General features: G+C 59.0%; 1 protein-coding gene across 1 annotated transcript; it reads right to left on the reverse strand.

The window, feature by feature from the left end:
- Window positions 1-891: 891 nt before the first annotated feature.
- On the reverse strand, window positions 892-25,989 carry TECPR1 (tectonin beta-propeller repeat containing 1). Its single transcript, XM_044232781.1, has 25 exons — window positions 25,937-25,989; window positions 22,132-22,460; window positions 21,454-21,636; window positions 21,054-21,176; window positions 20,477-20,602; window positions 18,456-18,630; window positions 18,250-18,350; window positions 16,029-16,130; window positions 14,587-14,732; window positions 12,085-12,605; window positions 11,803-11,948; window positions 10,840-10,995; window positions 10,214-10,363; window positions 9,940-10,097; window positions 8,924-9,051; window positions 7,921-8,023; window positions 6,742-6,838; window positions 6,594-6,673; window positions 5,713-5,769; window positions 5,113-5,290; window positions 4,649-4,784; window positions 3,692-3,784; window positions 2,963-3,069; window positions 2,690-2,809; window positions 892-2,493 (listed from the first exon to the last, which is right to left on the reverse strand). The coding sequence occupies exons 2-25, from the start codon at window positions 22,354-22,356 to the stop codon at window positions 2,332-2,334; spliced, it is 3,573 nt and encodes a 1,190-aa protein (XP_044088716.1). The 5' UTR covers window positions 22,357-22,460; window positions 25,937-25,989; the 3' UTR covers window positions 892-2,331.
- Between the last annotated feature and the right edge of the window lie 59 nt (window positions 25,990-26,048).

Here is a 26,048-nt window from a genome sequence, read left to right on the forward strand (position 1 = left end):
GCTCAGGACATTCTGCCAATGGGAGCCGAGGTTGAGGTCCGCTTGGAGCTTGGGACTGATGGGGCTCATGCTCGCTGTGGGTGACCCGGCCAGCTGGGATGCAACACAAGGCCATAGAGCTAAGTGTACCCTCCGAACTTGCTGAAGGAACCCACAAACAGCTGAAAGCAGCGGGAGGGGCACCCAGCAGAGGCTCTGTCCCAGAGACTGTGCCCGAAGACCAGGGGTGATGGGAGGGTCTGTGGGTCCCCACCTTGCAGGTGACAGCTTTCAGAGCTCCTTCTGTCCCAAACCGGCACCTGTGTCCACTCTGCTTCCCAGAGGGTGACCTGGGCCCAGATGTCGGTCCTTCTTCCGCCTTGTGGCCAGAGGGCATCTGCATACCCTGTGGCCATGTCACAGAGGATGCTTAAATGTACCGGTCGAGCTTTGGGGTATTAAATGCAGGGGGGTGTCTGGTGATGGGCCAGTGAGGCCTGCTGCTGCGTCTGCTCCCTTCGCCCTTGTCTTGGGCACATCTGCCCTGCAAGGAAACCCAAAACCGGCCGCCCACTGGCCCCAAGCCCTGCCACCAGGCCCGCACCCACCTGTGGACCAGACCTGTGTGAGCTCTGGAGGCCGAGATCCCCACGGACTGGAGCTGAGGAACCAGAACTGTGACCTTTCTGTGTGGGAAAACCCACCTGGAACTGAACGGCCAGTGCCCCTGCTGTAATTGTGGTAAAAATGTTTCTTAAGTGACCCAAATTTGCTTTGATTTCTCCTAATGGTCCCTGCAGAGTACTAATGAAACCAATGCTGTGTCATAAAACAAAAATAAAAAGATTCTGTGACGACTGCTACTGTGGGGAACTGTGCGTTTTCACAAGGTAGCAATAAAAAAATAGCATGTCCTTTACGCTCCGCTGTGAGATTTTATTGAATAAAGCAGCCAAGGAATCAAGACGGTTCGGTGATGCTGAGCAGGGAGATGGTGGGCGCTCAGCAGCGAGGACACAGTCACCCAGCTACGGACAGCACGTCACCGCAGGATGACAGATCGCTGCTACAGAAGAAACCCGCAGTGCCCACCCGGAGACCACCTGACAGGTGTGAACACCCAGGACGGCGTCCCCATCCCGCACTCACACCTCCCGGTAGCACCTCCACCATTCCCGGCAAACGCAGAGACCGTCAGCCCCCTCTGGTGCAGGAGGGGACCCCACAGGAAACCTCCTTCTAGTTAGCCTCTGCTGGCAAGCCCGACCCTGCAAGATGGGGTCAAACGCACACCTGACCCCTCCAGGTGGGAGTTCCGGGGAAGGTTGGAGTCTGTCCGTTTTTGTCCCCAAATGAGCAGAGGCTGGCTTGGGCTCTGATGGCCTCCAGGCAACGAGTCTGGTTGCAGGAAGCACATGTGAGGCTTCCCCAGATGGGGCTGTCATCACATAAGCAGCAGCAGAGAAGGGGCGCCTGGCTGGCTGAGCTGGTATTGCATACGACTCTTGATCTCGGGGCTGTGGGTTCGAGCCCCATGCTGGATGGAGAGATCACTTAGAAATAAAATTTAAAAAAAAAAAAAGAGAGAGAGAGAAGCTGCAGGATGGGAGGTGCTTTCCTACCGGTCCCGGGTGGGGAGGGCTCCTGCCCTGGCGTGGAGGGCTTGGGGCTGCGGCCGGCACTCCCCATGTCCCCACAGCCCCTCCCGGCTGATCACAGAGGGAGCAGCCCCCAATCCCATGGGGGGGTGGGGGGTGGTGGCTGGCTGGAGGCAGATGTCAGCAAGTTCTGTACGGACAGCTTATGCCAGGACCGCCAAGGGCTTGTGCCCAGCCAGGAGAAAGACACCCCTCCCCAGCCTTTCCTTCCAAGCTGCCAGCTCTTAACTTTTGAAATTTAACCGTAGTTCTGCATCTGGCTCTGAAAAAGCATCCCAGAACAGGGCAAAGCGGCCCTGAGTGAGCCCCACAGCCATTTCCGTCGGGAGGTAGGGGGATCTGTGCCCTGGGGTTTCATGGGCTTGGCTTCCCCGGAGCAGCATTCCTGGGGGGCTCTAGGTTCCCTTTCTTGAAAGGCGGGAGGCAGAGTGGGAATGGATAGGTTGGAGTGAAGTGGCCCCCAGCCCACTCCGTGGCCCTCCTTGCAGACAGGGACCCATGCAGGAGCGCCCACAAAGCTTCACATTTCTGGGCTGGTTCAGCCAGTGCCTCTGAGGTGGCCGGGACTTCCGGCCAGGTTCCCTCCAGGATCCACATTCAAGAATGGCTCAGACGGGAAGGCTCACGACTCACGTATCCACCTTGATCCTTAACACCTGCGTGAAACCTGCTTCAGGTGAGGGGGGAGGTGGGCTCAGCAGCAGACGGGGCCATGGGCCTCCAGTAGAGCTCCAGCCACCCTCGAGGGCGTGCTGGGAAGGCCCGGCTCCCCACTCCAGTTAGTGGTTGTCTCCTGGGACCTGCTCCTGAGGGCTCTGGTGGCGTTGGCCCGGATGGTGATGTGATCCCAGCCCCCCTGGAAGGAGAGAGCCTCGTCAACCATGGCTGTCAGGGGTTAAGGGGAGAGACCATGCTTCCAGACTGCAGGAGATCAAGGACCCTTGATTGGCTCTGTCTGGGGCCTCCCACCCACCCTGACAGCAGGTCCCAGAGCATGCGGTGTGACCACGCCACCCCCAGCCAGGTAAGCCACCCCACATGGCCTTGCTCACCCCAATGCCGTAGTCCCAGCCCTGCCCCATGGGCTCTCGAGGCTGCACGCCTGTGCGGTGGCACACAGTTCCGCGGCTCATGCTACGGCTCCCCGGGACCTTGTTGGCGATAATCCAGACCTGAAACACAGACCCAGCGAGGGTCCAGCCCCCATCTCCAGTGGGACTGCGGGCACGGCACGCGGAGACCAGAGCAGGAACCCTGAGCACCCCAAACCCCCAGAGCAAGCGTCCACCTTCGGCCCCCGGGCCCCCAACCCTGAGCACCCAGACCTGGTCCAAAGGCCCCACGGACACTCGGCACACGTTGTTGGACACGTGCTCCCAGCTGGAGCCCTGCGGGTAGCTGGGTGTCACCCCCTGGCGATACCACAGATTCCCTGGAGAGAGAAGGGCCCAGAGTGTTGGGACCCCGTTTGGGGTCTGGCTACGGAGACAACGGAAGCTGTCCCCACACTTCCTGGGGCTCCTGCCGGCCCAGGAAGAGAGAGAAGCCAGGGCCGGGGCCAACTCTACCCTCCCCACACTGGACTCGGCCTGAGCCTCATAATCGTCCCGCTGTGCTGGGCTGGTGGCGTCAGGCTCTCTCTACGCATGAGAAACGGAGCACAAGGAATTCTTTAGACAGATACAGAGAACAGGGTCTGGACTCAAAGCCCTGGTTCCAGTCCCAACTCTGCCCTTTTCCTTGCTTTGCTCATGGTGACGACAGCTGCAAAGCAAGAAAGGGAACTGGAGACAGCCCTGAGGCATGGGCTCAGGGTGACCTCTGCCAGTCCCATGCTGCCCGGGGGGCTCCCACACCGCAGGCCCCAGGCCAAGCTGGCACCCCCCACCCAGCACAGCTCGGGACAGGGACTTGTTCGAGGCTGACGGCCTCTCATGGTGGCTTACAAAGCTTATGTGTCGGGGCCCTGGGGCTGGCCAGGGTCTCGTCCCACTGGGGTGCCCAGGGAAGCCCTTGTCTCCCCTGGGGGCCACTGAGGCTCAGAGACAACTTGCCATTTTCGTCCAAGGCGTACACCGCCGTCTGCCCCACGGACACCTGCTTCAGTCTCTGCTTGGGAGGAGACGGGATGTGGTACCAGCAGTCCCCTGCGGCACAAGGTGGGACTTAGGATGCAGCCGGGCGACACCACACCTGCCACCCCCTGTGGTCGGGGTCCACGTGGCCTCCCCTGCAGCTTGCAGGCTCGAGGCAGGTTTGGCCAGGCTCTGTTCCCAGGCCAGCTGGGCCACACGCATGTCACAGGGCCCAGTGTGAGCGGAGAGCCAAGCAGAGCAAACCCCCAACACCCCACCTCGCCCAGGGCCCTCAGAGGCCGTGGCAGGAGAGGGTGGGGTCCAGCAGCATGATCTCGGAACAGGGACACCAAGGTGCTCAGCTTGGCATGGGGTAGAGAGGCTGTCTCGGGGCCGCCAGGCACCACCATGCGCAAGTTCCCTGTCCCCATGTGGAGGGCAGCACCGTGCAAGCCAGAACCCATCCGAGCGCCCCTGTGCCAGACACCGTCTGGACATCCGACACCCAGTCAAGAACAAGCCAGCATGGCCTGCAGCCCTGAAGGGTTCCCTGAGTGGGCAGTAGGCTAGGTGAGGCCACCCCAAGAGGGCATCCCAAAGGGCAGGACATGCAAGTGCCCACAGACAGCAATACCCTGGGCTGGAGGCCGGGGCTGGTGCAGGGCGGCTGCAAGAGACCGCCCCATCGCCTGGATGACCACCCCCAGTCAGTCAGCAGGAGGGGTGAGGCCTCTGGGGAGTGTCCTCCCTTGGCCCCAGGGCCTGGTCCACAGGCAGCACTCACTCCAAGCTTGTCCAGCTGAACTGAACACAAGGAGACCTGTCTTCCTTCCCCGCTGGAATCAGAGGCACATGCAGCCTCGCTCTGACCAGCCCCGGTCCCCCCTTGTCCCTACTTGCAACCGGCAGGGATCCACCAGGAGGGGCGGCACTCACCAGCCGGTTGGGTGGGGGACACAGAGCCCCGGTAGAAGGCGGAGCCATCCCTGGCCACGGCCCACACCTGGTGGCAGCCCCCGATGGAGATGGAAGTGAAGGGCTGGTCCGTGCCCACGTGCAGCCAGGAGGAGCCCTGGGGATGGGAGCCAAGGGGGACAGTGAGGGCTGCCGGGGCCCAGCCTGTGCCCCTCCCCCTGCCCAAGGTCCCAGGAGCTGGCAGCTCCGCACACCAACCTCACCCTCAGCAACAAGTGCCCACAGAACCCAGTGACCCCCTCAGGCCTCATCTAGTGCCCGCCGGTCCCAGGGACTGTCCTGGGCAGGCCCCGGGAGGCCTGAGCCCAGCTGGACCGCAGTCCAGAGTTCTCTTTCGGGAAGAATCTGCCAGAACCTCAGGAGGGCCTAGGGCCTGACAGGTGGGCGGGCCCAGTGGCCCCCTTCCCCGGAGGCAGGGTGCTCACCGCTGGGTTGAGCTCCGACACGCCCAGGCGACACAGCACGTCCCCCTTGTCGCTGACGGCCCAGAGGGCGATGTGCCCACTCCTGTCAGCACCAGGGCTCTCTGGGATGATGGACACGTCCCCAAGGGCAATAGGGGCCACCTCCAGCCAGGGCCCACTGGTCACCAGCTTACATTTTCTGCACAGTGGAAGAGAGCAGAGCCTGGGGGTCTGATGCTTTGGCAAGCCCCCTGCTAGAGACGTGCAGGTGGGCAGCAGGCCACCCGTTGGCCCACATGGCGTCTGCAGGCCCCCCTTCCCGACGGGCAGGAATGAGAACTCTGGAGAGGAGCCGCACCCTGCCCCACCCCCAGCCAGGCCTCCCATCCTGACCCGCCTGTCCTGCTCAGAGCACAGCCTGCCAGGGACATTTCTCTTATTTGTTCTTGCAAACAAACTTTCAGAAACCAGAGAGCGTTGGGAGCCCAAGGGCATTTCCTGGGCTGACATTTACTTTGATTCTCTTTCCCTCTGCTTTTCTCCCATGGGGACTGGCCCAGGAGGGCCACGCAGGAAGGGCAGGCCCACAAGACCCAGTCACCATGTCGCTCTGGTCTTTACCTGGCCCAGCACCTTCTCCTGACGAAATCCTTCATGGTTTTGTACCCATGATACGAGCTGCAAGAGAAAGAAGCCGGAATCAAGACCACTTTGTGGAAGTTTCCAGAAAGGGACCCTTGTCCGCACACACATTTTTTTCCACTGAAGCCTCTGTGTGAGCCAGAGTGCGCTCCACAGGCAGCAGGGATCACAGGACACGGGGTCTGCCTGGCCGGGGTCTCTGGGGCGCAGGTCTCCCCGGGGTCAGGGTCTCCAGGGGCCAGGATGTGGAGGCTGCCGGGCCAGGGGTTCTAGCCCTCCCCACTACTGGGCCCATGAGAGCCCTTCTGGGGAACAGCTGAGCTGAGGCCAAGACAAGGGGAGGGTCAAGTGCAGGAGGCTTGGCTGTGGCTGGAGGGGATGCCTATGGGCTCGTCCGTCGCAGACACCTGGATCATCCCTGGGCCTGGGCCTGCCCAGAGACCCTGGCTTAGGCTCCCACAGCTCTGGATTTCCACGTGGATATGACTTGTGCACCACGAAGGGCCTACTGCCCACCAGGGCCTCCCGGCTTGGTGGACCTGTCACCCACTTGTCCCTTTGCTTCTCAGGACGGCACTGGCCTCATTCCAGATCCCCCCAGAACCTTCCTCCAGGGCAAGAAGGACACAGCAGGGCACTGAGGGAGCCTCGGCTGTCCTCCCTAAGCCTGCCGCTGAGCTCTAGGTGTAGCAGGTGTGCTGGCCTGAGCTCATCTCTCGGGCTGGCTCCAAACCCTGCTGGCTGTCGAGGTGGGCGTACAGGGGTCTGCTCCTCGGCTGCACCCGGGTACTGGCAGGGGCCAGAGCAACCCGGGACGGCAGGGCAGGTGAGGGCCCCTCCTCGCGTGGAGAGACACTTACGCAGGGAAGTCACTGGCATACTGCCACCCCTCCTGGTCCGTGCCCCCGGGAACGCTGAAATCCACAGACCAGTCAGAAACCTGGAGGAGAAGAGGGTCAGCCGGGGCGGCCCCCAGTGCCAGCCCCCGCCCCGCAGCCCGGAGCTCACCCAGGTCCACTGCAGGGACGGAGGCTTCGTTCCAGCCTTGGTGCACTCGTGCAGCCCCGAGGCGTCACTCCACATGTACCGGTCGGTGGGCAGACCCCTGTGGTGGACAATGAGGGTGGCGGGGTGACTTGCAAGAGGAGAAGACCGGCCTGCACCAGCTGGCGACAGACAAGACACGAGCACCTAGGACACCTGCATCTCCAAGGGGGTGAGGGGCAAAACCAGAACTGCCCTGGGGTGGGGACAGCAACCTGCTGACCTCCCGTCACATGGCAGCCCGGGTGGCACCTGTGGCCAGGCCACCCTTCCAAGAGCTGAGAGCCTGCCTCTTCCCCTCTTACAGGTTGTGTGCCCCCAGAAGACACTGGAGCCCTATCCCCGGTACCGGTGAGTGTGACCTTACTTGGAAAGGTCTTTGCAGGTAACTGAGTCAGAATGGGGTCCTTAGGGTGTGCCCTAAACCAATACGAAGTGTCCTTGCTGAGTTCTAATTTCTCAAAGAGAAAGTGATGTGAAGACAGGAGGGACATTGCCCCAAACCAAGGGAGCTGAGGCCTCCAGGAGAGAGGCTGGGAGCGGACTGTGCCTCACAGCCCCAGGACAGACGTGGCCCCGCCCACACCTTGATTCTAGGCTTCCCAGCCTCCAGGACGGGGAGAGAATGAACGTCCACTTTTAGTCTGCCCAGTCTGTGGTGCTTGTTGACCGCAGCCCAGCTGACCTGGACACTCACAGAGCGACAGGCCCCCCACGGTGGTGTCAGGCAGGGGCTGTGGCCCTTCGTGTGCACGCTCTGCAGGAACCAGAGAGCACATGGTGGCCCTGTCCCTCTTCCGAAGGACTGAGGAGGAAGCAGGGAGCTACACACAGCCCACGTCGAGGTCTCTGGGATGTACTTTGGCACCGTGTACTAACTGCCTCAGCAAAGCTCAAACCCTGACTTACTGGGGTGAACAGAGAAACCCACAAATATTTACACACCAGGAAATCCTTCAAGCCGTGAGGGTGACACTGAAAGGTCACAAGTGATCTCCCCATCCCAGATGGAATGGAGCTCAGATGAGCTGGATCCCCCTTGAGGACCCGCCAGTGAGGCCACCACAGACCAACTTTGTGTTCCTGTCGAGACCTTGGTGGCCCAGGCTGGACAGGCCCCCGGCCGGCGCCCGAACCGCTCACCTGCTGGAGTAGCCTGTGACGGGGTTCCAGCGCTGGTTCTCGTAGATGTAGACACATTTCACGTCCGACTGCGTGTAGATGTTACTGGTGCTGCTGGCCAGGCCTGAGGGGAGAAGAGGCTGCCGGCTGGGGATTCAGGGTTGCGTCTGAAGCCCTGAAGGCCGCAGAGGGTAGGTGGGGAGGGCCAGGAGAGAGGGGTTCACGGGCCTGGCTTGGGGTTCTCACTGTGTGGTTATTCTGGAGTTGTAGACCCTCCATGAGAAGACCCACTAGCTCCTTCCTTATTAACACTCACATAACGTCCACCAGCCCCAGTCTCCTCATTTGTAAAGTGGAGACAAACTTAATTCCTGCCTCATAAGGAAATGAGGAAGATGTGCAGTTCCCATGGTCTTAGTGGACCACAGCTGGTTCTCCAGGACTGGCTGTCCCTCACTGTAGGGCATGTGGGCTGTGGCTTCAAACACTCCACTCGAGAGTCTGTTTCTGCCTGCATTTCCCAGGAGGCGACACAGGACCTTGCTTCCTAGAACTTAGGGAGGCAAGAAGGGTTCAGCAAGGTCTCATCCCAGAAGGCATGACCCAGGGGCTAGAATTCAGGCCTGGGAATCAGGACAGCCAGGTTGTGGGGTTATCCCAATGTGCCCTGAGGCATCATCTATGAAATGAGGGGCTGGACACAGTGGAGGCTCTGGCAGCTGCCTTTCTAGAACCTGCAAGGCCCCCAGCTCAGCTGTGGGTGCCCAGGAAGGCGCATTGGAGACCAGGCCTGGTGCCTGGGCTCTCACACCTCGAGGGTTGGCTCTGGGACCATCCTCTGTGGAGGCTGGCTGTGGTGAAGGTCACCATCAGCCTGCTGTCAGCCGAGAGTCAACACTGGGCCAGTGGCTCCAGAGTGGGGCAGGGAAGCCAGGCAGGATTAGAGGAGGGACTGGCCTGAGAAGGCTGTGGGCAGGGCTCGGGGAGCTGGTCCTGCCGGCCTCTGCATCCAGGCCGTTCTCACCTTGGAAGCAGCCTCCGCCGTAGCCGCCAGTGTAGACCCAGGCCGTGTGGTCGTAGCCGATGCCCCACACCACACCCCGGCTGTTGGCTTCCACCACCCGCAGGTGGCCTCCCACCTGCCGCCAGAACCTGGAGCGAGCGGAGAGAGGTCACGGAGATGCCGCACACCGCGCCAGCCTTCCACCTGCTTCCGGCTCCGTGGCCTCCCTCGAACATCCGACTTTGACTCCTCTTCGGGCTCTGAATGGTGGACTTTATTAAGGATGATGGCACCTGCCTGGCTTCCCATCTGGCAGTGGTTGGAGCTAATACGCCCCCAGAGTGAATGCAGGCCCTCAGGGTCGGCGGGCGGGGGCACCGAGCCAGTGGCCCGTTCCATACAGCCTGTGGGATTCTGGGCCTGGCACGTGGGGGCAGAAGGCAGGGCCGTCCCATCTGGATGAACCACAACTTGGGTCAGCACCCTGTGGGGTGATAGCATGGCCTCCCAGGAGGGCAGGTGCAGGGTGCCACCTGGGTCACCCTCCCGTGTGCCCAGGTCCTGCCCACTGTCTGCAGAGGTCATCTGATTTGTTCATCCGGGTGCCGGGCACCCAGGGCCTCAAGTCTCACCTATGTTCTCCCTCATCCTCAGGGGCCTCAGAGGGACCTAGGGGAAACCCTGGGTCGAATTGGGAGCATTGTGTCCCCTCCTGGGTCCCTATATGCCTTCCCACCCTGAATGCCAGATGCCCCGCAACAGCACCACCAGCATCTGCTGTGGGCGACCTCGTTCTATCCCCTGCCACCTACAGAGGCCACCTCCCACCTCCCCCAACTCACAGCACCTGCTCAGGGTGCGGAGATGTGCCTGAGCCTTGCCAGGCTTCTGCCCCCCCGCCCCGGGTCCTCCACCAGGCCTGGGAAGACTCAGGCCCTGGGAACCAGCTGGCCATTCCTGTGGGAACCTTCTAGAACATCCCTTCTAGAAGCAAAGCTCTGGCGGTCCTGAGCTAGTCCGGCGCACAGCTGACTCACATCTGGTCGCAGGGCAGCCTGTGCTCAGAGGCCTCCAGGTCTGGGCTAGGCTCGCTCACGAAGATGTCCCCCTTGCAGGTGATGGACCAGATGGCCTGCGGGGAGGGGCGGCCGTGGACCCTCCGGCTCTCACAGCAGGACAGGTTGAGCAGGGCAAGCTGGTGCAGGGAGAAGGTGGTCAGCGCTGGGAAGGGGGCCGGCAGCAGGCCGAGTCCAGGCGGCCCCAGGACCGCTGCTGCCCTTGGAGCTCGGCCCGTTGGTCACGTGTGCTCACCCAGTCATTCATGTCCTGCTCGGTGGTGGCAGCCAGGCGCACAGGCCACCTCTGCCGGGTCCTCTCAGGCGTGTAGAGGGCGAAGGAGTGCTTCGTCTCATTGAGCACGGGGACCAACACTGTCACCTCGTTGAGGAACACGTGGAGGTACTGTTTACGGAGGATGGAAGGCAAGCTGTCACCAAGCCAGAGGGGGGCCTGTGGGGCTGGAGGCACGGAGGGCCTCTGGGTAAAGCCCCTACCGCAGTAGAGGGACAGGGAAGTCCCTGGGATGCCCCTGGTTCCAGAAAGCGAGTCCTAGGGGTCCGGGGGCCTGCGGGTTCGAGACGGCTCAGGGACCAAGCCTGCTCGGCAGGGAAACCTAGCTCGTGAGCAAGTGCCTTAGTGACATTCTTGACATCGACAAGACACTCGAGAACCCAACTGACCAGGTTTGAACCCCAGTGGGAAGGGCAGAGGGGCTTTAACTCCCCGAGCCGACAGCCCAGTGACTGGCCGCGGCTCTGTGAGGAGGAGGCCAACGGAGGCTGCAGCAGGGGCCTCCATGCACCGGCGGGCCACCAACCGCACTCGCTGTTCCCATGGGCTAGTGCTCAGCCCCCCTCCCCTGGGAGCCCCCCACGCACCTTCTTCTCCTCGTGGACCACATAGTAGATGAAGAGGATGCTGTCCCGAGCCCCGTCGAGCCCCGTGAACTGCTCCAGGGCCACGCGGACGTCCACCCACTTGTGGGGCTTCCAGTCACACCACCACTGCAGGGACCCCGTCTTCACCCACACTGACTGCGGCACAGGCCCCAAGAGCACGGGACAGAGTCACAGGCAGGCCGGCGGGGCCCCGGACTCCGGCCCCAAGCGCACCCAGCTCCCTAACTTCCCACTAGTGACCAAGGTGGAACTCACACTCAACAGGCCCCCGAGCCGGCGCTGTCTCTGCACACCCTCTTAATTCTCAAACACCTGTGGGCTCAGCACTGCTACTGCATGCTCTAGATGGTGAATCTGAGGCTTGGGGATGGGGGAGGTGGCCTGTGCCTGACCCAATGTCACCTAAGAAGTCGGTGCCAAAGCTGGGGCCCACACCTGGCCTGCGTCTGGAGGCCCAACGCTTCCGGGCCGCCGAGATGCTTCTGCACAGCAGCCGAGGCCCAAGGAGCCATGTTTCCAGTGCAACTTAGGCCCCCCAACCTGACTGCGTCCAGGAGGTGGGCTCCGCCTAAGGGGCTCCAGGCCAGCCCTCAACCCTGTTCTCACTCATCTCAATCAAACGCCACACCCTCTTGGCTCTTGGGGGCCCTTCCGGGAGGGGAGGACAGCACTCCCCTCCCCACGCCTCCCACTAAGGCTGGTATCTGAGTCCCAAGGGCCGAGGCTGTGCCTGGAGCGTGATGGGGCCCGAGTTCTTCAGGATGGATAGACTCATGTCTTCATCCCTGAATCTACAGGACCTGGAAGGGACAGCTTCGCCTCCGAGCTGGGCGGACAGAGAAACGGACGCGTCTCTGTCTCTTCTACCTCCCCTTCGGGACAGTATACTGTAGGCGCTCAGTGGGTGCCAGCTGAAGGCCGGTGCCTCCGGGAGCTGCCCACCTGCTCTACGGCCTGCTCGTAGTGCCGGAAGTGCTCCAGCTCCCGCTTGGTCCTTTCCGTGAGCTGCTGGAAGATCTGCTTCCTCCAGGCGGCTGTCTGGGCCGGCATGATGGACAAGGAGAGCGTCTGCACCGACGGGGACAGGCCTGCAGGCCAGCAGAGCCTCAGGGCAAGGTGCCCGGCCCACCCACAGATGGGCAGCAGGCCAGGGCTCTTTCCTCTGCTCCCCCCACCACAAGGAGCACCCTCTGGGGTGCTGGGCCCCCAGACACCTGCGCTTACCCGACTGGACGGTGAACCACTTGAGTACAGCGTGGGCCTCGACGGCACAGCCTCCTCCTGAAACCCAGGCCCACAGAGGGTGGTCATCGGCCCCATAGGGCTCCTCCAAGCCCAGTGGGAGAAGCCCCATCGAGGAGAGGCCAGTGGTCTCTGGGAAGCCAGCAGCCGAGTGGCCGGGTGCTCTCTTGGGCTCCTTCAGGTCAATATTGGTCCAGGGCAGTTCGGCTGGGCTGGAGGCCAGGCCAGGGCAAGGCTCGGGCCCAGAAGTCTGAGTGGTGGGGCCAGGCTCGGGCCCAGAAGTCTGAGTGGCGGGGCCAGGGACCTCCACGGCACGCTCTGTGGTCCTGCCAGTGCCTGGGCCAGAGGCCGAGCTATCCCTGGAGTTCCTGGGACCGTCCACAGACTCTGCAGGAACAGGCTGGTCAGGCCCCGGTCTGTCGGCTTCCAAAGAGGCATCCGTGTCGCTCGGTGCACAGGACTCACCACTGCCCCTTACCTCGTCGCCAAAGAAGCAGCCAGCACTGGGGACAAAAGGGGCAGACCCGTGACCCCTCGAGGGAAAGACACGCGCTGCTGCGGGCAGGCCTGCCTTGTCCACTGTGACCCCGGACAACCCACAGCCATGCCGCGTCACACACACAGGGACAGCTACCTCCCAGGAAGCTGGAACACCCAGGTTGCAGCCCAGGCCGATCACGTCATTTATCTGGGGCCGGAAACCTGGTGGTATTATTATTCTCTTAACATGGCATAATACGTGTGATATAATATTTTACCATCTCAAACGATGCGGCATTAAACACACCCACGAGGTTACACAATGACCACCACCACCTTGTTCCAGAACTTCGTCATCACCCCCACGTGGAAACCCTGTCCCCATTAAGGAGCAGCTCTCCATACCCACCCCCCACCCCCACTTCCCCACCTACTAATGTGCTTTGCGTCCCTATGGATTTGCCTCTTCGGGACACTGCATATAAATGGCAATGCGTAATACAGGGTCTCTTGTGACTGGCTTCGCCTGCTTTGCATGATGAGGTCAAGGTTCACCCCCGGTGAACAGTACAGCAGGGATCAGTACATCCTTTTGTTGCCGAAGAATATTCTGCTGTACGGATATGCCACGTTTTATTTATTCATCTGCAGATGGACATCTGAGTTGTCTGTACTTTTTGGCTACTGTGTATAACGTCCTTACAAACATTCATACATGAATTTTTGTTCTGACATCGGTTTTCCATTCTTCTGGGTATAGATCTAGCGGGGTGAGTGCTGGGTCATGGGGTCGCTCTATCTTTGCCCTTTTTAAACTGAGTTGTCTTCCTCGTGTTAGCTGTAAGAGCTCTTTATACAGTCTAGGTACTGGACCTTTGTCAAACATGGGTTTCACAAATATTTCCTCCCATTCTGTGGATTGTCTTGTTCTTTTCCCAATGGCGTCCTTTGATGCAAAAAGGTTTTAATTTTGATGAGATTCCAATGTCTCTATTTTCCCCTTCATTTCCGGTGCTTCTCATGTCTTATTTAAGAAGCCATTGCCAAGAGTAAGGTTTGGCGTCAGTAATTTTGGAAGCTTTTCAGCTGATTCCAGTATCTGAGTACCTCCAGCTGAGAGCCTAAACCCTCAGGTTAATGAGGAAAGGCCAGCCCGGCCAGCCCCCTGGGCGTTCAGTGCAACAGAGTCAGCTGGGTGAGTGAGCCATGCTGGGGGAGCGAAGGGATGTGGACTGGGGTCTGGGGGGGGCCATGCTGCTGTGGAGCGCTGTCCCAAGGGCCCTTGAGCCACTGGACTGGGCAGGAAAGCACTGAGGGCTTTCATGGTACAGAGCTCAGGCATTTGCCAACCGCCCCCGCCGCAAGACGCTAAGTCATCTGTCTGCCGTTCACGCCCGTGGGCAGAGCCGGGACTCATCCACACTCTCGACACACATGGCTCTCAAGGTATGGTCCTCAGAGCTGTACCAGTGGGCACACCTAGGACCGTGCAAACAACGCAAAATCTACTGAATGCAAAATTCTACGGAAATAGCAGCTCTGGGGCCGGGATCTGGATGTTGGTGCGGGGACAAGCCTTCTTGGCGCTTCTGGTGCATGGCCAAGTTTGAGGTCCCTGTTCTAGACTAGAGAGACACTCTGTCTTCTTCTCTGCTTTTGTTTGACAGACGGGACTTGGTATCCTCCTCACTGAGAAGCCTTTTCTCTCCCAGACCTTGAGACCTCAGAACCAGTGGGCCAGCGCTGTTCAGGGACAACCTCGGGTTCCAACATGGACAGACACCCCACCTTCACCCACTTGCCACCTCCTCCCTGCCCCCAGCCTGCTCCCAGAGGCCACCCTCAGGCCAAGCCCCGGCACCATGCACAGGGAGGAAGAGACCTCATAGGGCCCAGTGCCCCACTGCAAGGCCAACTCGCAGCCTCCCCCAGATGCTGCCCACTGACGCCACCGATGGCCCTTCCCAACCTGTGTCCTCCATGCCCTAGTGCCCCTGGGATCACCTGAGGAGACTTGAAGAGCTACCAGAGTGGGATCGGTCACTCTCTCGGCTGGCGACGATGGCCTTCCACGTCTTCCCGCTGAGCTCGCTCTGGGTGACACCCTGGCGGAAGTACACAGCCCGGTCCTCACAGCCAATGCCCCAAACCTAGCACACAGAGAGGCACGGCTGGGTCAGAGGCCAGCACAGACCTGAAGGATCCCTGAGCGTCCCTTTGGGAGTGTGGGGGAGAGCACCCCATGGCTGGAGGACATGTCTGCAGATGCAGGCAGGTGTCCCCCCCCATACATGCAGTGGGGGGGTGTGTGCACCCACGAGTGTTACAGCGGGGGGCGCTGAGGACGGCAGGTCAGCGCACGGGTCAGCGCACGGGTCAGATGCAGGGAACAGAGACTGGAGACAACTCGGGGAGGGCACAGCACCAAGCTCAGGAGAAGCGGGGACCCTGTCCTGGCTCCTCGGTCTCAGGCAGACTCTTTTGGGCTGACAGAGCCCAGAGGAGGTGGCAGGGCCGTTGGGCACTGTGCTGGGACAGAGTCTACCTGTGTCCCCATTTCCTGTGTAGCCTCCAGTGGAAAAAAGCTGCTCCCCAAGGGAACCCAGAGAACAGTCGGGGTCTTTTTAAAGATGCAAGAGAGCCTCCTTGATCCTTGGTCCTTACTTCATTTTCTGTGAGAAAGGTGGCTGGATGGGCAACCTCCCCTTTGCCTTCGGGTGCTGAGGAAGGAAGGTGTGCCGCGCAGCTGATGGGCCCTGGCCTGTGGGGGGTGCCTAAAGGGCCATGGCCTGCCCAGGGCGGTCCCAGGTGGCCTTGCTGGAAGGGCTGCAGTGTCTCCATCATTGGGCCATGGCAGGCTGGCCTCCGTCCTCAGTCCCTGGGCACACCAGCCAGCACCCCTCTTGCCCCTGGCTGCTGTGCACCCTGCCAACTCAGGTGGGTGGGGGGACCATGTGGGGGCACAGAAAAGGCCAGCACCCCCGGAAAGAGCTTCTAGGGCAGTGCCTTGGGAAAGGAGTCGCCTTCCCACAGGTAGTCTGAAAAGCAGCCAAATGTCATCTCTGAGGCTGCCACGCTGCACAAATATACGGGTGACGTTCAAGAGATGCTGCGTCTGTAAAACTGGGAAGATCAGTTTCATTCTGTATTTCCTGAGCTGATTTGGTCCAAATAATGCTTGACAAAACCCTTCGGGTCTCCGGGGTGTGTGCCCCCTGGTCTGAGCTCCCCACCACCGTGCTGAGCATCTTGGGGGAGGGGCCTGGGACAAGCCAGTCCTTGCAGGCTGGGAGCCCAAGGAGCAGCTGGGCCCCCCCCCACCCCCATGCTGGAGTGGGGCCTGGCTGGCAGGGGCCCCAGAGCAGAAGGCCCCAGTCTGAGACCTTTACTGGGGGTGAGCTGCTGACCCCGGTGGCTGGGTCCACGGCTCAGCGTCCCGTGCACACCTGGTCGTTCAGCCCCACGTTCACCATCATCATGTCTCCGACCATCTCGATCCAGCTGGTGCCACAGGGATTGTGTGAGTTGACACCTCTTCGGAACCACACCTGGGAAAGTCAGAAATCGACAGGCCCCCGTGGAGGGTCACTGAAACAGAAGATGGTTTTCAAAGGCTCTGGAAGAACAAATGGATCATTTGGTCCTTCGGTTCAGGCCACGAAGGAGCACAGCACATCACTGAGAAACTCCCCACACTCCTGCTGCATCTCCCTCTGGGCTTGGCACTGTCCTACACTGCTGAGGGTCACCTGCCCTTAGCCGTACCTACCCTTGTGGCTTCCTGTCTCTTCTCTGGCAGAAGGCACTGCCCCTCCAGGAGACAAGGCTGCCTGAATCCTTCTAGAATGTTCTACCAATTTAGCACCTCTTGGCATCAGGCAGGAGCAGCAGGTTATCAGCTGTCTGACTTCACATAGAACCAGGAGGTGGGCAATGTCTGCATCTCTAATGCAGACACTGACCTTGTGAACTTGCTAGTGACATCTCTCCCTCATGGTCCTCTATGCAGTCCCCATCTTTGCCTGATGCTTGGAAAATGCCATCTGGTCCACTCAAGCTTGGCTCTATGTAAGATAATGGCCTTGGGGCACCTGGGTGGCTCAGTGGGTTATGCCTGCCTTCAGCTCAGGTCGTGATCTCAGGGTCCTGGGATCGAGTCCCACATCGGGCTCTCTGCTTAGCAGGAAGCCTGCTTCCCCCTCTCTCTCTGCCTGCCTCTCTGCCTACTTGTGATCTCTCTCTCTGTCAAATAAATAAATAAAATCTTAAAAAAAAAAAAGATAATGGCCTTAACGACATTATTTAGAAAAACCATTTTTTCTAGACTTATAACATTAATAAACTATTTTGGATTTTTTTGATATGTGAAATATATGAAAATAGCTTTATAAAATCTTCTCTTCAAGCCTTTTTTGGGGGTGCCTGGCTGGGCACTGGAGCATGCAATTCTTGATCTTGGGGCCATGAGTTTGAGCCCCGTGTTATGTGTAGAGATTACTTTAAAAAGGGGGGGGGCACCTGAGTGGCTCAGTGGGTTAAGCCTCTGCCTTCAGCTCAGGTCATGATCCCAGAGTCCTGGGATCGAGCCCCACATCGGGATCTCTGCTCAGTGAGCCTGCTTTCCCTCTCTCTCTCTCTGCCTTCTTGTGATCTCTCTCTGTCAAATAAATAAATAAAAACTAAAAAAAAAAAAAGATAAAAGAAAAGGCCTGACATTTTTTCATGCTGACTTATAAAAATACACTCAATCCAACCAAATTTCCCTCAAGCCCACATATGGCCCCGTGGCTGACTCCCTCACCCTGGCCCCTGCTGTGCTCCCCACAACTGTCCTTACCCACTCTGGACGGCCACGTGAGCAAGACCCCAGTTCTGAGGCTGAGAGGATCACACATTTTTAGCACTCGTGTTTAACCACAGTTCCTGAGGCGGGTTGCAGGGAGGTGACCGGTTATATGAGAAACCCTCAAATCCCTTTTATAACAATTTCTAGACTGCCTAAAATGTCTCCTTGACCCAAAGAAGGTTTGCACAAACATTTGGCTGAAGACTGAGCAAACGGCTCAGGTAAATACGACGTTCTGCTCACTGAACGCGTTGCTCTGAGAGAGGCTATGGACTTGTGGGAGGTGGATGGCTTCAGGTGACCTGAACTGTGGACTCAGGGACCTTCTGCATGGACAGAGACTCAGATGTGTGGGGGAATCCATCCCCCGGGCATGCTATGGGATGCTCGAGAGGGGAGGTTAAAGAGACCATGGAAACAACCTGAAATGTGCTTATCTTATTGGACTTTCTTTGTTGATGTAAAATGACAAGCACTGGATGGCAGCAAAGGGACAATTACAGTTAGGAGAGCATTTCAGAAAGTTGGCATCTGACTCTGAAATGTCATTACCTACTGAGTGAAAGAGTTGTTCTGCACTTGGTACAGGGTTCAGGCATACGGTAGAGATCACCAAGGCCTTCAAGTCCAGAAAATGGACAGTGTTAGCCTGGATTTGTCCTATGGGGTTGAGACCACACTTGCAAGAACAAAAAAAAAAACTGCACAGCCCTGAGTCTGATTCCCATAAGGGCCAGTGATTCCTTTCAAGAATAAGAAACAAAGGAAGTAAAGAAATTAAACAAAGCCCTTGTCCCAAGCCCCCAGGGACCCCATCTTACTTTCCGGTCCTTGGTGATAGCCCAGACCACGCTGACTCCCACGGAGACGTGTACGATCCCGTTTTCAGAGGCGGGAGGCTCCACTATGGACCAGGAACTTCCTACCCAACCCCAGAAGAAAGAGCGGGCGGCCCCCATCAGCAGGAGTGCTGGGGAGAAGCTGGGCGTCCCCTGCCTCTCCCTGTATGGGGCGTAGGGCTGCCCACCTTTGGGATTGTTCCTGTTGATTCCTTCCCGGACCAAGGCCTGCCCCTCCCAGAGCGTGACCCACAGGAGGTCGTGGGGCCCACAGCTGATCTGCACCGCCTCCCCTGGGGTGTCCACGAGGGACCACGATGAGCCTTCAGGGTTAGGGTGGCTGACGTCCTCTCTGTACCACACCTGGGTGGTGAAGAAACCCACAGCAGGGTCAGACAGGGTCCGGCCAGGGCTCCGGGTCAGGAGAGCTGCCCAAGGCTTGCTATGTTTGCTAGTGTACACCTGAACCAGGCGTAGAGTCTTAGGGGCCAGGGGGCCCTGACTGTCCAGACTTGCTCTTCCTGCCCTCACTGCCATCAGGATCCTCATGCCAGATTAGATGCCCCCCGCCCCTGCTGAAAATACGCAACCCTGTATTTCAGGCATCCTGGGAGACAAACCCCTTTGGATCAACTGCTTGCAAGAACCCCTTCCTCATTCACCTAGGGCCTCAGTGAGACCTCTGGCCCCAGCTTGGTGTCCTGTGCCCCCTAGTGGCGATATCCTCTCAGTACACCGTCTCCAGGGAAAGTGGGGTCCTTGGGGGTTAGATGGGAAACCCCCAAACCCCTTTCATACAAATGTTTAAAACGTCCACTTCTGTTTCCCCTTAACCTGAAAGCAATGAGTATAATGAAATATTAAGGCTGAGCCACCTGAACATGTCCAAACTGTCTCACGTCATCTGGAGGGGGCTATACCTTGGTGCAGGAGGCTGGGGGACCCCCTCCCAGACTGTCTTCACACAGGGACCACAGCTTCCTTCACCTCACCCTTACAGCCCACACTGCAGAACCTGGGCAGCCTCCCTCTGGTGGTTTAGGGATCCCCTCTCTTTAGCTCTCCCTGGAGCCCAGGGCCCTAGTCATACCTCTCAAGGTCCCCAGGAGTGGCGTGGGGCGGCAGTGGCCAACAGCCAGCATGTAATGACTACGCACACTGTTTTCACGCCCCTGCTCTCCTCTCTCTGCATCCAGGGTGGGCCCAGCCCCTCTATGGAGGCTCTGTTCCAGGCCAGCTCCCCACCATCCCTCAGCATATCTCAGAGAAAACCCACAACTATGGCTTGACCTAAGCCCACGCCAAACAGGACCCAGAGGTACGCCTGATCAAAACCTACTGTGTCTATTCTGAAGCCAACCAGAGAATTTGGATGAATCTGTGGTCAAATGTACTGGACAGATGAAATCTGCTCTAACACTACGGCTAAAGTGTTCAGTCACCAGCAGGCAGGACCACCTATGTTGTTCCTGACATCAGGGGCTGGCTTTACTCCTTAGTTCATGAACTCCCTGACAGAAGAATCTCCTCTCTCTCTAAATATCCATCCACCCACCCACCCACCCACTGACCTCCCCCGACCCATCGTCCATCCATCTACCCCTCCCCCCACCTACCCATCACCCATCCATCTACCCATTCACCCATCCACCCCTCCCCCCACCTACCCATCGCCCATCCATCCACCTACTCACCCAGCCAGCCAGCCATCTACCTACCTATCCACTTACTCATCCAACACCCATCTGTCCACCTGTCCATTCGCCTAGCCATATGTACATCCCTCCCCCCATCCACAATACCACTGGAGACTGCTGTGTGGAAGCCACAAGAAGGGAATAGGCAGGGATCTCAGAATCTGTCTGAGGAGACACTGTGGATGGCATCTGAGCTCAGGATGAGCACTGATCAATGCTCTGGGAGCTCAGAGAAGGGACAGGCCAGGACCACGCATGGGGTGGGATGTCTGGCAGGAGGAGGACCACAGGACAGCAGAATTCACAGGAGGGGTTATTGTGGGGACCCCACTAACATACCGCCTCGCCTGCCCAGGGTAGTACCCGTTGTAAGGACAGGAGGTGAGGAGGGCAGCCCGCCACCCCTCTTCCCCCTCCCGCAGGACACCTGAAGACCAGTCTCTCCGGGCCTGCCTGTGGCCAACCTCCCTCAGCTACCTCCCATCCTAGGCACAGGGGGACACGGGCCTTACCTTTCCCTGAAGAGACACAGCCCACACGGACAGGCGGCCCACAGGCTCGTCTGTGATTTCCCACCCCCCCACAGAGAGGTCATTGAAGGGGTCAGGCAGTTGCTCAGGGTCATCCTTCGAAGGGATCTGAAACGAGGTGTGTGGCAGAGGCCGTCAGTTCCTAAGGGCACCTGGCCAGTAGATGGCGCTGTTTCCCTCCCAGTGGACACCTGAGAGGCTACTCCTCCCTCCCACCTCCCAGCACGCCAGGCCCACAGCTGCGTGACTTCACAGAGAAGGCAACATTAGGACAAAGAGCTCCCGGCCCTGGGTCCCCTCTGTCGGCCACCAGGCCTGGGCCACTATCCCCGAGGAGTCACTACTGCTCCAGCCTGGAAGACAGATGTACACATGCAAGGTCTCGGCTCTGTGCCTTGCGGTGGCCTGACTGCTGTGACCCCTCTAGAAGGGGCCGATCCCAGAACCCGGTCCTGTAGTGTAAGGCCTCCATGATGTTGGCTGTTCCCGCGGCTCTCTGGGGCGACCCTCCCAGCAGGGGGCTGGCTGCCCCACCCTGGGGCCCCGCCCTGGCACAGACCTTGGCCCAGGCATCTCGGGACCTGTATCTCCTATACCGAATCCACCGGCGCCGCCGCACGCAAGAATTCCACTTCTTGTCTCTCGTGTAGGTGGCGGGGAAGTCGATGGCATATGTCCACCCCTGAAATACCACACGGCAGTGGGGGGTGGGGTGGAGGGGGGGCTCTGTAAGGCTCCTGGGGAAGGACAGAGCCGAGGCAGGTGGGGAGCAGGGTGCAAGACAGGCAGGGAGACAGTGGTACCGCCCGAAGCGCCCAGAGCCACCTGCCCCGAGCAGCAAGCGGGGACAAGCAGGGCGCTGGCAGAGCTGGGGCGCTAGGGACGGCACGGGGGGACGGGTCCAGCCCACAGCACCCCTTCCCCACAAGGGAGCCGCAGTGGGAACCGGATTCACCTACCCCTTTCTCAGTGGGTTCCCCTCCGAAGTTCTCATCCACATACCAGTCCGACTCCCACTCCCAGTGCCGTGAGGGCAGCGCCACCCCATCTAGTGGCCGGTGCTGGAGTCCACTCACGTCACTCCACTGCCAGCGGTCACTTGGCAGGAACTTCTCACAGAAGCCGCCCACGGGGTTCCAGCGCTGAGGACCGGGAAGCCAAGACAGCCCTGAGGCCTGAGGCCTGTGGCCAGTCCAGGGTGCTGGGGACCTCTCTGGGGTGAGTGGGACCCCAGCACTGGGGGGGGGCTTCCTGCTCCTCCTTCCAGGATGGAGAGTGAGCAGAGGGTCTGCCCAGAGCTCAGGGATTAGAGCCTCCCTAGGCTCGTCACCAAGAGCCAGGACTTGGGCATGGCTGCCAAGAGCAGAAAACCTGCCGCAGGACACAGAGCCCTAAGGAGCAGGCAGTAGAGGTCAAGGTCCTGCCCTAGGCTCCTGGAAACCACTGGCAGCCCACCCTTGTGCGGACTTGGCCAGCCTGCCTTTATAAAGACCCAAGGAGGGCTCTGGCCCCAAAGACCCTGAACACTATACAACCCGGACCTCAAGCGCAATGAAGGACATGAACGTCTGGGTTGGGGCGATTTCCTTCCCAGAGAACCGACCCAACGCAGCCCCCTCAAACACACATGACCCTACCTGATTCTCATAGGCCTCCTCCCGGCGGCGGATGGGAACGTCGCTGGCGCACACGTAAACGTAGACCTGGTTGTCGCAGGCGATGCCCCAGCAGCACTGAGTGGTGGCGCTGACACGCTTGAACTCCAGCTGGCTGTCCTTGCACAGCTCCCAGTACTGCCCAGCCGTGGAGAGCGTGTACACCTTCCCGAAGAGATCCACAGCCCACAGCACCGAGCTGGGCATGGCCGCGGCAGCCGAGGGAGGGCCAGAGGCAGGAGGCCGGTGGGGGGGCAGCTCCCGGTGTCCAGAGTCTGGGGCACGTTTCCTTCTCTGTTCTCGCCTTCCCTCTAATCATGGGCATTGTTTTCAATGCACAAAAATGTACAGAGGGAAAAAAAAATTGTAACGTTCCAAGCGCCTACCTCCCCAAATTTAATGGGTGTCACTAATTGGTAATATTTCCTCCCTATCTTTTTTGTCAAAAGAATAAAGGAAACATCGCAGATTTAGTTCAGTCCTATACCCATCGCTGCCTTTCTGGGAGGCCTCTGCCCCATAGCGAGCAGTCCCCTCATTTAGGCTGGTCCCACGGGACCATGGGACCATGGGATTGTCACAATCCCATATAGGTCTGGCACCCTGGCCAGGTCCTGTGGAGCCCTGTAGCTGCATGGCAGGGATATGGGGGTCCTGTCTTCGACCTCCTTGGGGGACCACTTCCCTCCCTACCCCTCCCCACCTGCCATCTTCCACTCCTGCTCCTTTTTCTGTCCTCTTCCTTTCGGCTCTGTGGGGCTTGGCAAAGCGACTGATAAGTTCTATCACTGGCCACGCCCACACCTCCAGTGCTGACTGCACTTGGTGCTCCCCCCTGGGGCCTGATCCCTGGAGCCTGACTTCTGGTAGAGAGAGGCCTCCTACCAAGGCAGGACCACAAGTTCAGAATCTCAGCAGCAAAACAGAACAGGTGAATGACAAACAGTGGCCTGGCCCCGGGTGCGGAGCAGTGAGAAGCGCTGCCTGACACTGCCCCAGGGCCAGGAAGGAGGGAAGAGCTGCCGGGAGATAGTGGCAGAACGGGTGCCTCGAGGCTGCTGGGCCAGGCTGTTCAACTCCTGCGGCCCAACCAAGGCTGTAGGCGCTTGGGACAGCAGGACGGAGGCGACGTGGCAGAGAACAAGAGGGACTGCTACAGGCACATAGGCTCTTCTGGAACAAAGCGTGTCTTACAAACACCAAGAAGAGCGCTGGCTGGGGAGGAAGGAACTAAGGGACGAGGAAGAAGGGAAGCAGAAGGAACAGGAGCCAGGCTTTGGGAGACATCCCAGAACCCTGACCTCTCTGGCCTGGCACCTAGGCCTGGTCAAACACATGGGAAGTCACAACACCGGCCTTCTGGAGCCATCTGAAAACCGGTACCTGCAGCCAGATGGAAGGGCTGGTGTGTTGACCCCCAAGACACCGGTTCGCTCCTGCCTGACCAAGCCTGGGGGGTCCAATCTCCCCATCTGGCATCTACATGGTGGACCGTTGGCATCTAGGTCTGGGCTCCATCCCTTTCTGGAGCCAACTAACCTCTACACCTCGATTTCTTAATTTGTTAAAGGCAGAAAAGAATATAGACCTACTTATGAAGTTGTAAGAATGAAGTGAGGTAGGGGCGCCTGGGTGGCTCAATGGGTTAAAGCCTCTGCCTTCAGCTCAGGTCATGATCTCAGGGTCCTGGTATGGAGCCCAGCAGCGGGCTCTCTGCTCAGCAGGGAGCCTGCTTCCCCCTCTCTCTCTGCCTGCCTCTCTGCCTACTTGTGATCTCTATCTGATAAATAAAGTCTTTAAAAAAAAAAAAAAGAATGAAGTGAGGTAATGCAGGTATGGAGCCTAGGAAAATGCTGAGTCCGCAGCAAGAACTCTGAGTTATTGGGATTGTTTTATTACTTGGCACCTGCTCTTAACAAACTACCGCTGATCGCCCATCCCTTAGAAAACAGAAAAAAATCAAATCCTTCTCTTCAGCCTGAGTCTTCAGCCTCTTCATTTCTAAAGCGCCTAGCAGTACTCTGCATGTAGTGGGCGGTCACCCAAAGTGGACCGCATTACCGCCTCCATCCGCTGCTCAGATGGAAATACTGCCCCAGGGAAGCTGAATGACATCAATGACTTAAGGTTTAAAGTGAGGTCATGATAGGTGGATAGGTATGGGATAAAACAAGTGCAAAGATCAACAGCAGAATTTACGTGGTGGGCGTAAGTGCACTTGGGCGACATGGTAGGCTTATAATTCTTTAAACTTGGCCATGAGTTTGAATATCCTCATCATAAGCTGCTGGGTGGAAAAGGAAGAATATAGGGGTGAAGGGAATTGGCTCCTGCGATGTCATGTGAATATAAATCTACTCTTCAAAGTCATCTCTCAGGTCAGAGTTCACCGAACAAGAAAACAATGAAGTCAGGCTATCTCTAGGTTGAGTTCAATGAACAGCGACTTTCGCTTACTTGGTACACTTCCCTTCAGAGAAATGACTAAGCACTAATTTCCATATAGACATAATTGAATCTTTCAGGCAGCTAATTGCAGAGAAAGGACAGGAGGGGGGTTATGTCTGCAAACTCACTTCAGAGTGGACAGAAGGGCACCATCGCTTCTCAGCTAAAGATGACAGGGGTGAACATTCTAGGCCAGCCTCACCCCTCTTCTTGCCAGGATGCCACCCCAGCTCCCCATATGCCACTTCCTGGCTGTGAGGTGACCAATCCAGGGACACTGGGGTCACTAGGTCAGAGGACTCTTGAAAGGGAGGTTTGAGCATTAAGTCCCATGATTCTGGGATCCTGGGATTTCCTTGTTTTGTAGAGCTAGGGTGAACACTTCCCAAGAAAGCAATCCTGGGTTCATGGAGAACTTCTGTACAATGAATTTCATTCAGTTGGAGCTTCAGTCAATCCACGAAGAAGTCACCTGTTCACCACTGTCAGAGCCATCTGCCTTTCTGCAGGGGTTTACTAACAGATCCCTTCAGAGACCAAAAAGTACTCAAGAGAAGGTGAGGGTAGGGGGAGTAGGACCAGAGTATGGCAGGACCAAGGGAGCTCCCGAAGCATCTATTCCCCTGAGTCTGCCTTAGGGCTCCTTCCTGAAAGGTTTCCTGTTGGTTTTTCTATCACACCCTGGCATTCCCACCCCTTGAGCAAACAGAGAGCCCTGACTTCTGATGGTCGCTTACTGTCTGCCACCTGCGGGGCCTGTTGGAAAGCGACATCAGGGTCCAAAGACGCGGGAGAAAATGGCAGGACAAGTCCGGTAGTCGAGTCCTTCCCGAAGCAGGGTCCACCGGCCGCACTGGGCAGCAGATGCCCCGAGCCGGCAATCTGGGGATGAACCCCACCCCATCCCACCCCGCATCATCGCGGGCGGGTCAGCCTGGTTTCATTCCGGTTCCGTGCACTTGGGCGACAGGTGGGGCCCCTGCCCGGCCACCAGTGGCATAGAGGGAGCGCCTGGCCCTCACCATCTGCCCGTGCTAATCCCACAAGCAGATTTGCTCCTGCCGCTGCCTAGGGGAGGGACAAACGGGCTCCTCGCTGCCCGATCCTCTAAACCCGCAGGCTCTCAAAACCCGCTCCCCAAGTCACTCCAGCGCCAAGGCTGGAGCGGGGGCGTCACCGGGCGTTCCGAGGGACGGCGACGGCGCCCCGCAGGGTGTGCAGGAAATCGCACGAGCACAGCCTCTTCCCACCAACGCAGCGGCGGGGAGAGGAGGATCCCCTGCCCTCCGCCGCCGCAACCTGTCCCGAGAGGCCGGGGCGCCCATCCCACCGCACTCACCTGGGAGGGCGCCCGGCGGGCGGGGTCGCGGCGATCGCTCGTCCGCTGCCGGGCTAGCGGGTCGGCCCTCCCCGGGCGGCCGTGGCTAGCGGGCGGGCAGGAAGCGGCCGTG

This window comes from Neovison vison, chromosome 14 (assembly GCF_020171115.1).
Source record: "Neovison vison isolate M4711 chromosome 14, ASM_NN_V1, whole genome shotgun sequence".
NCBI classification, from domain to species: Eukaryota; Metazoa; Chordata; class Mammalia; order Carnivora; family Mustelidae; genus Neogale; species Neogale vison.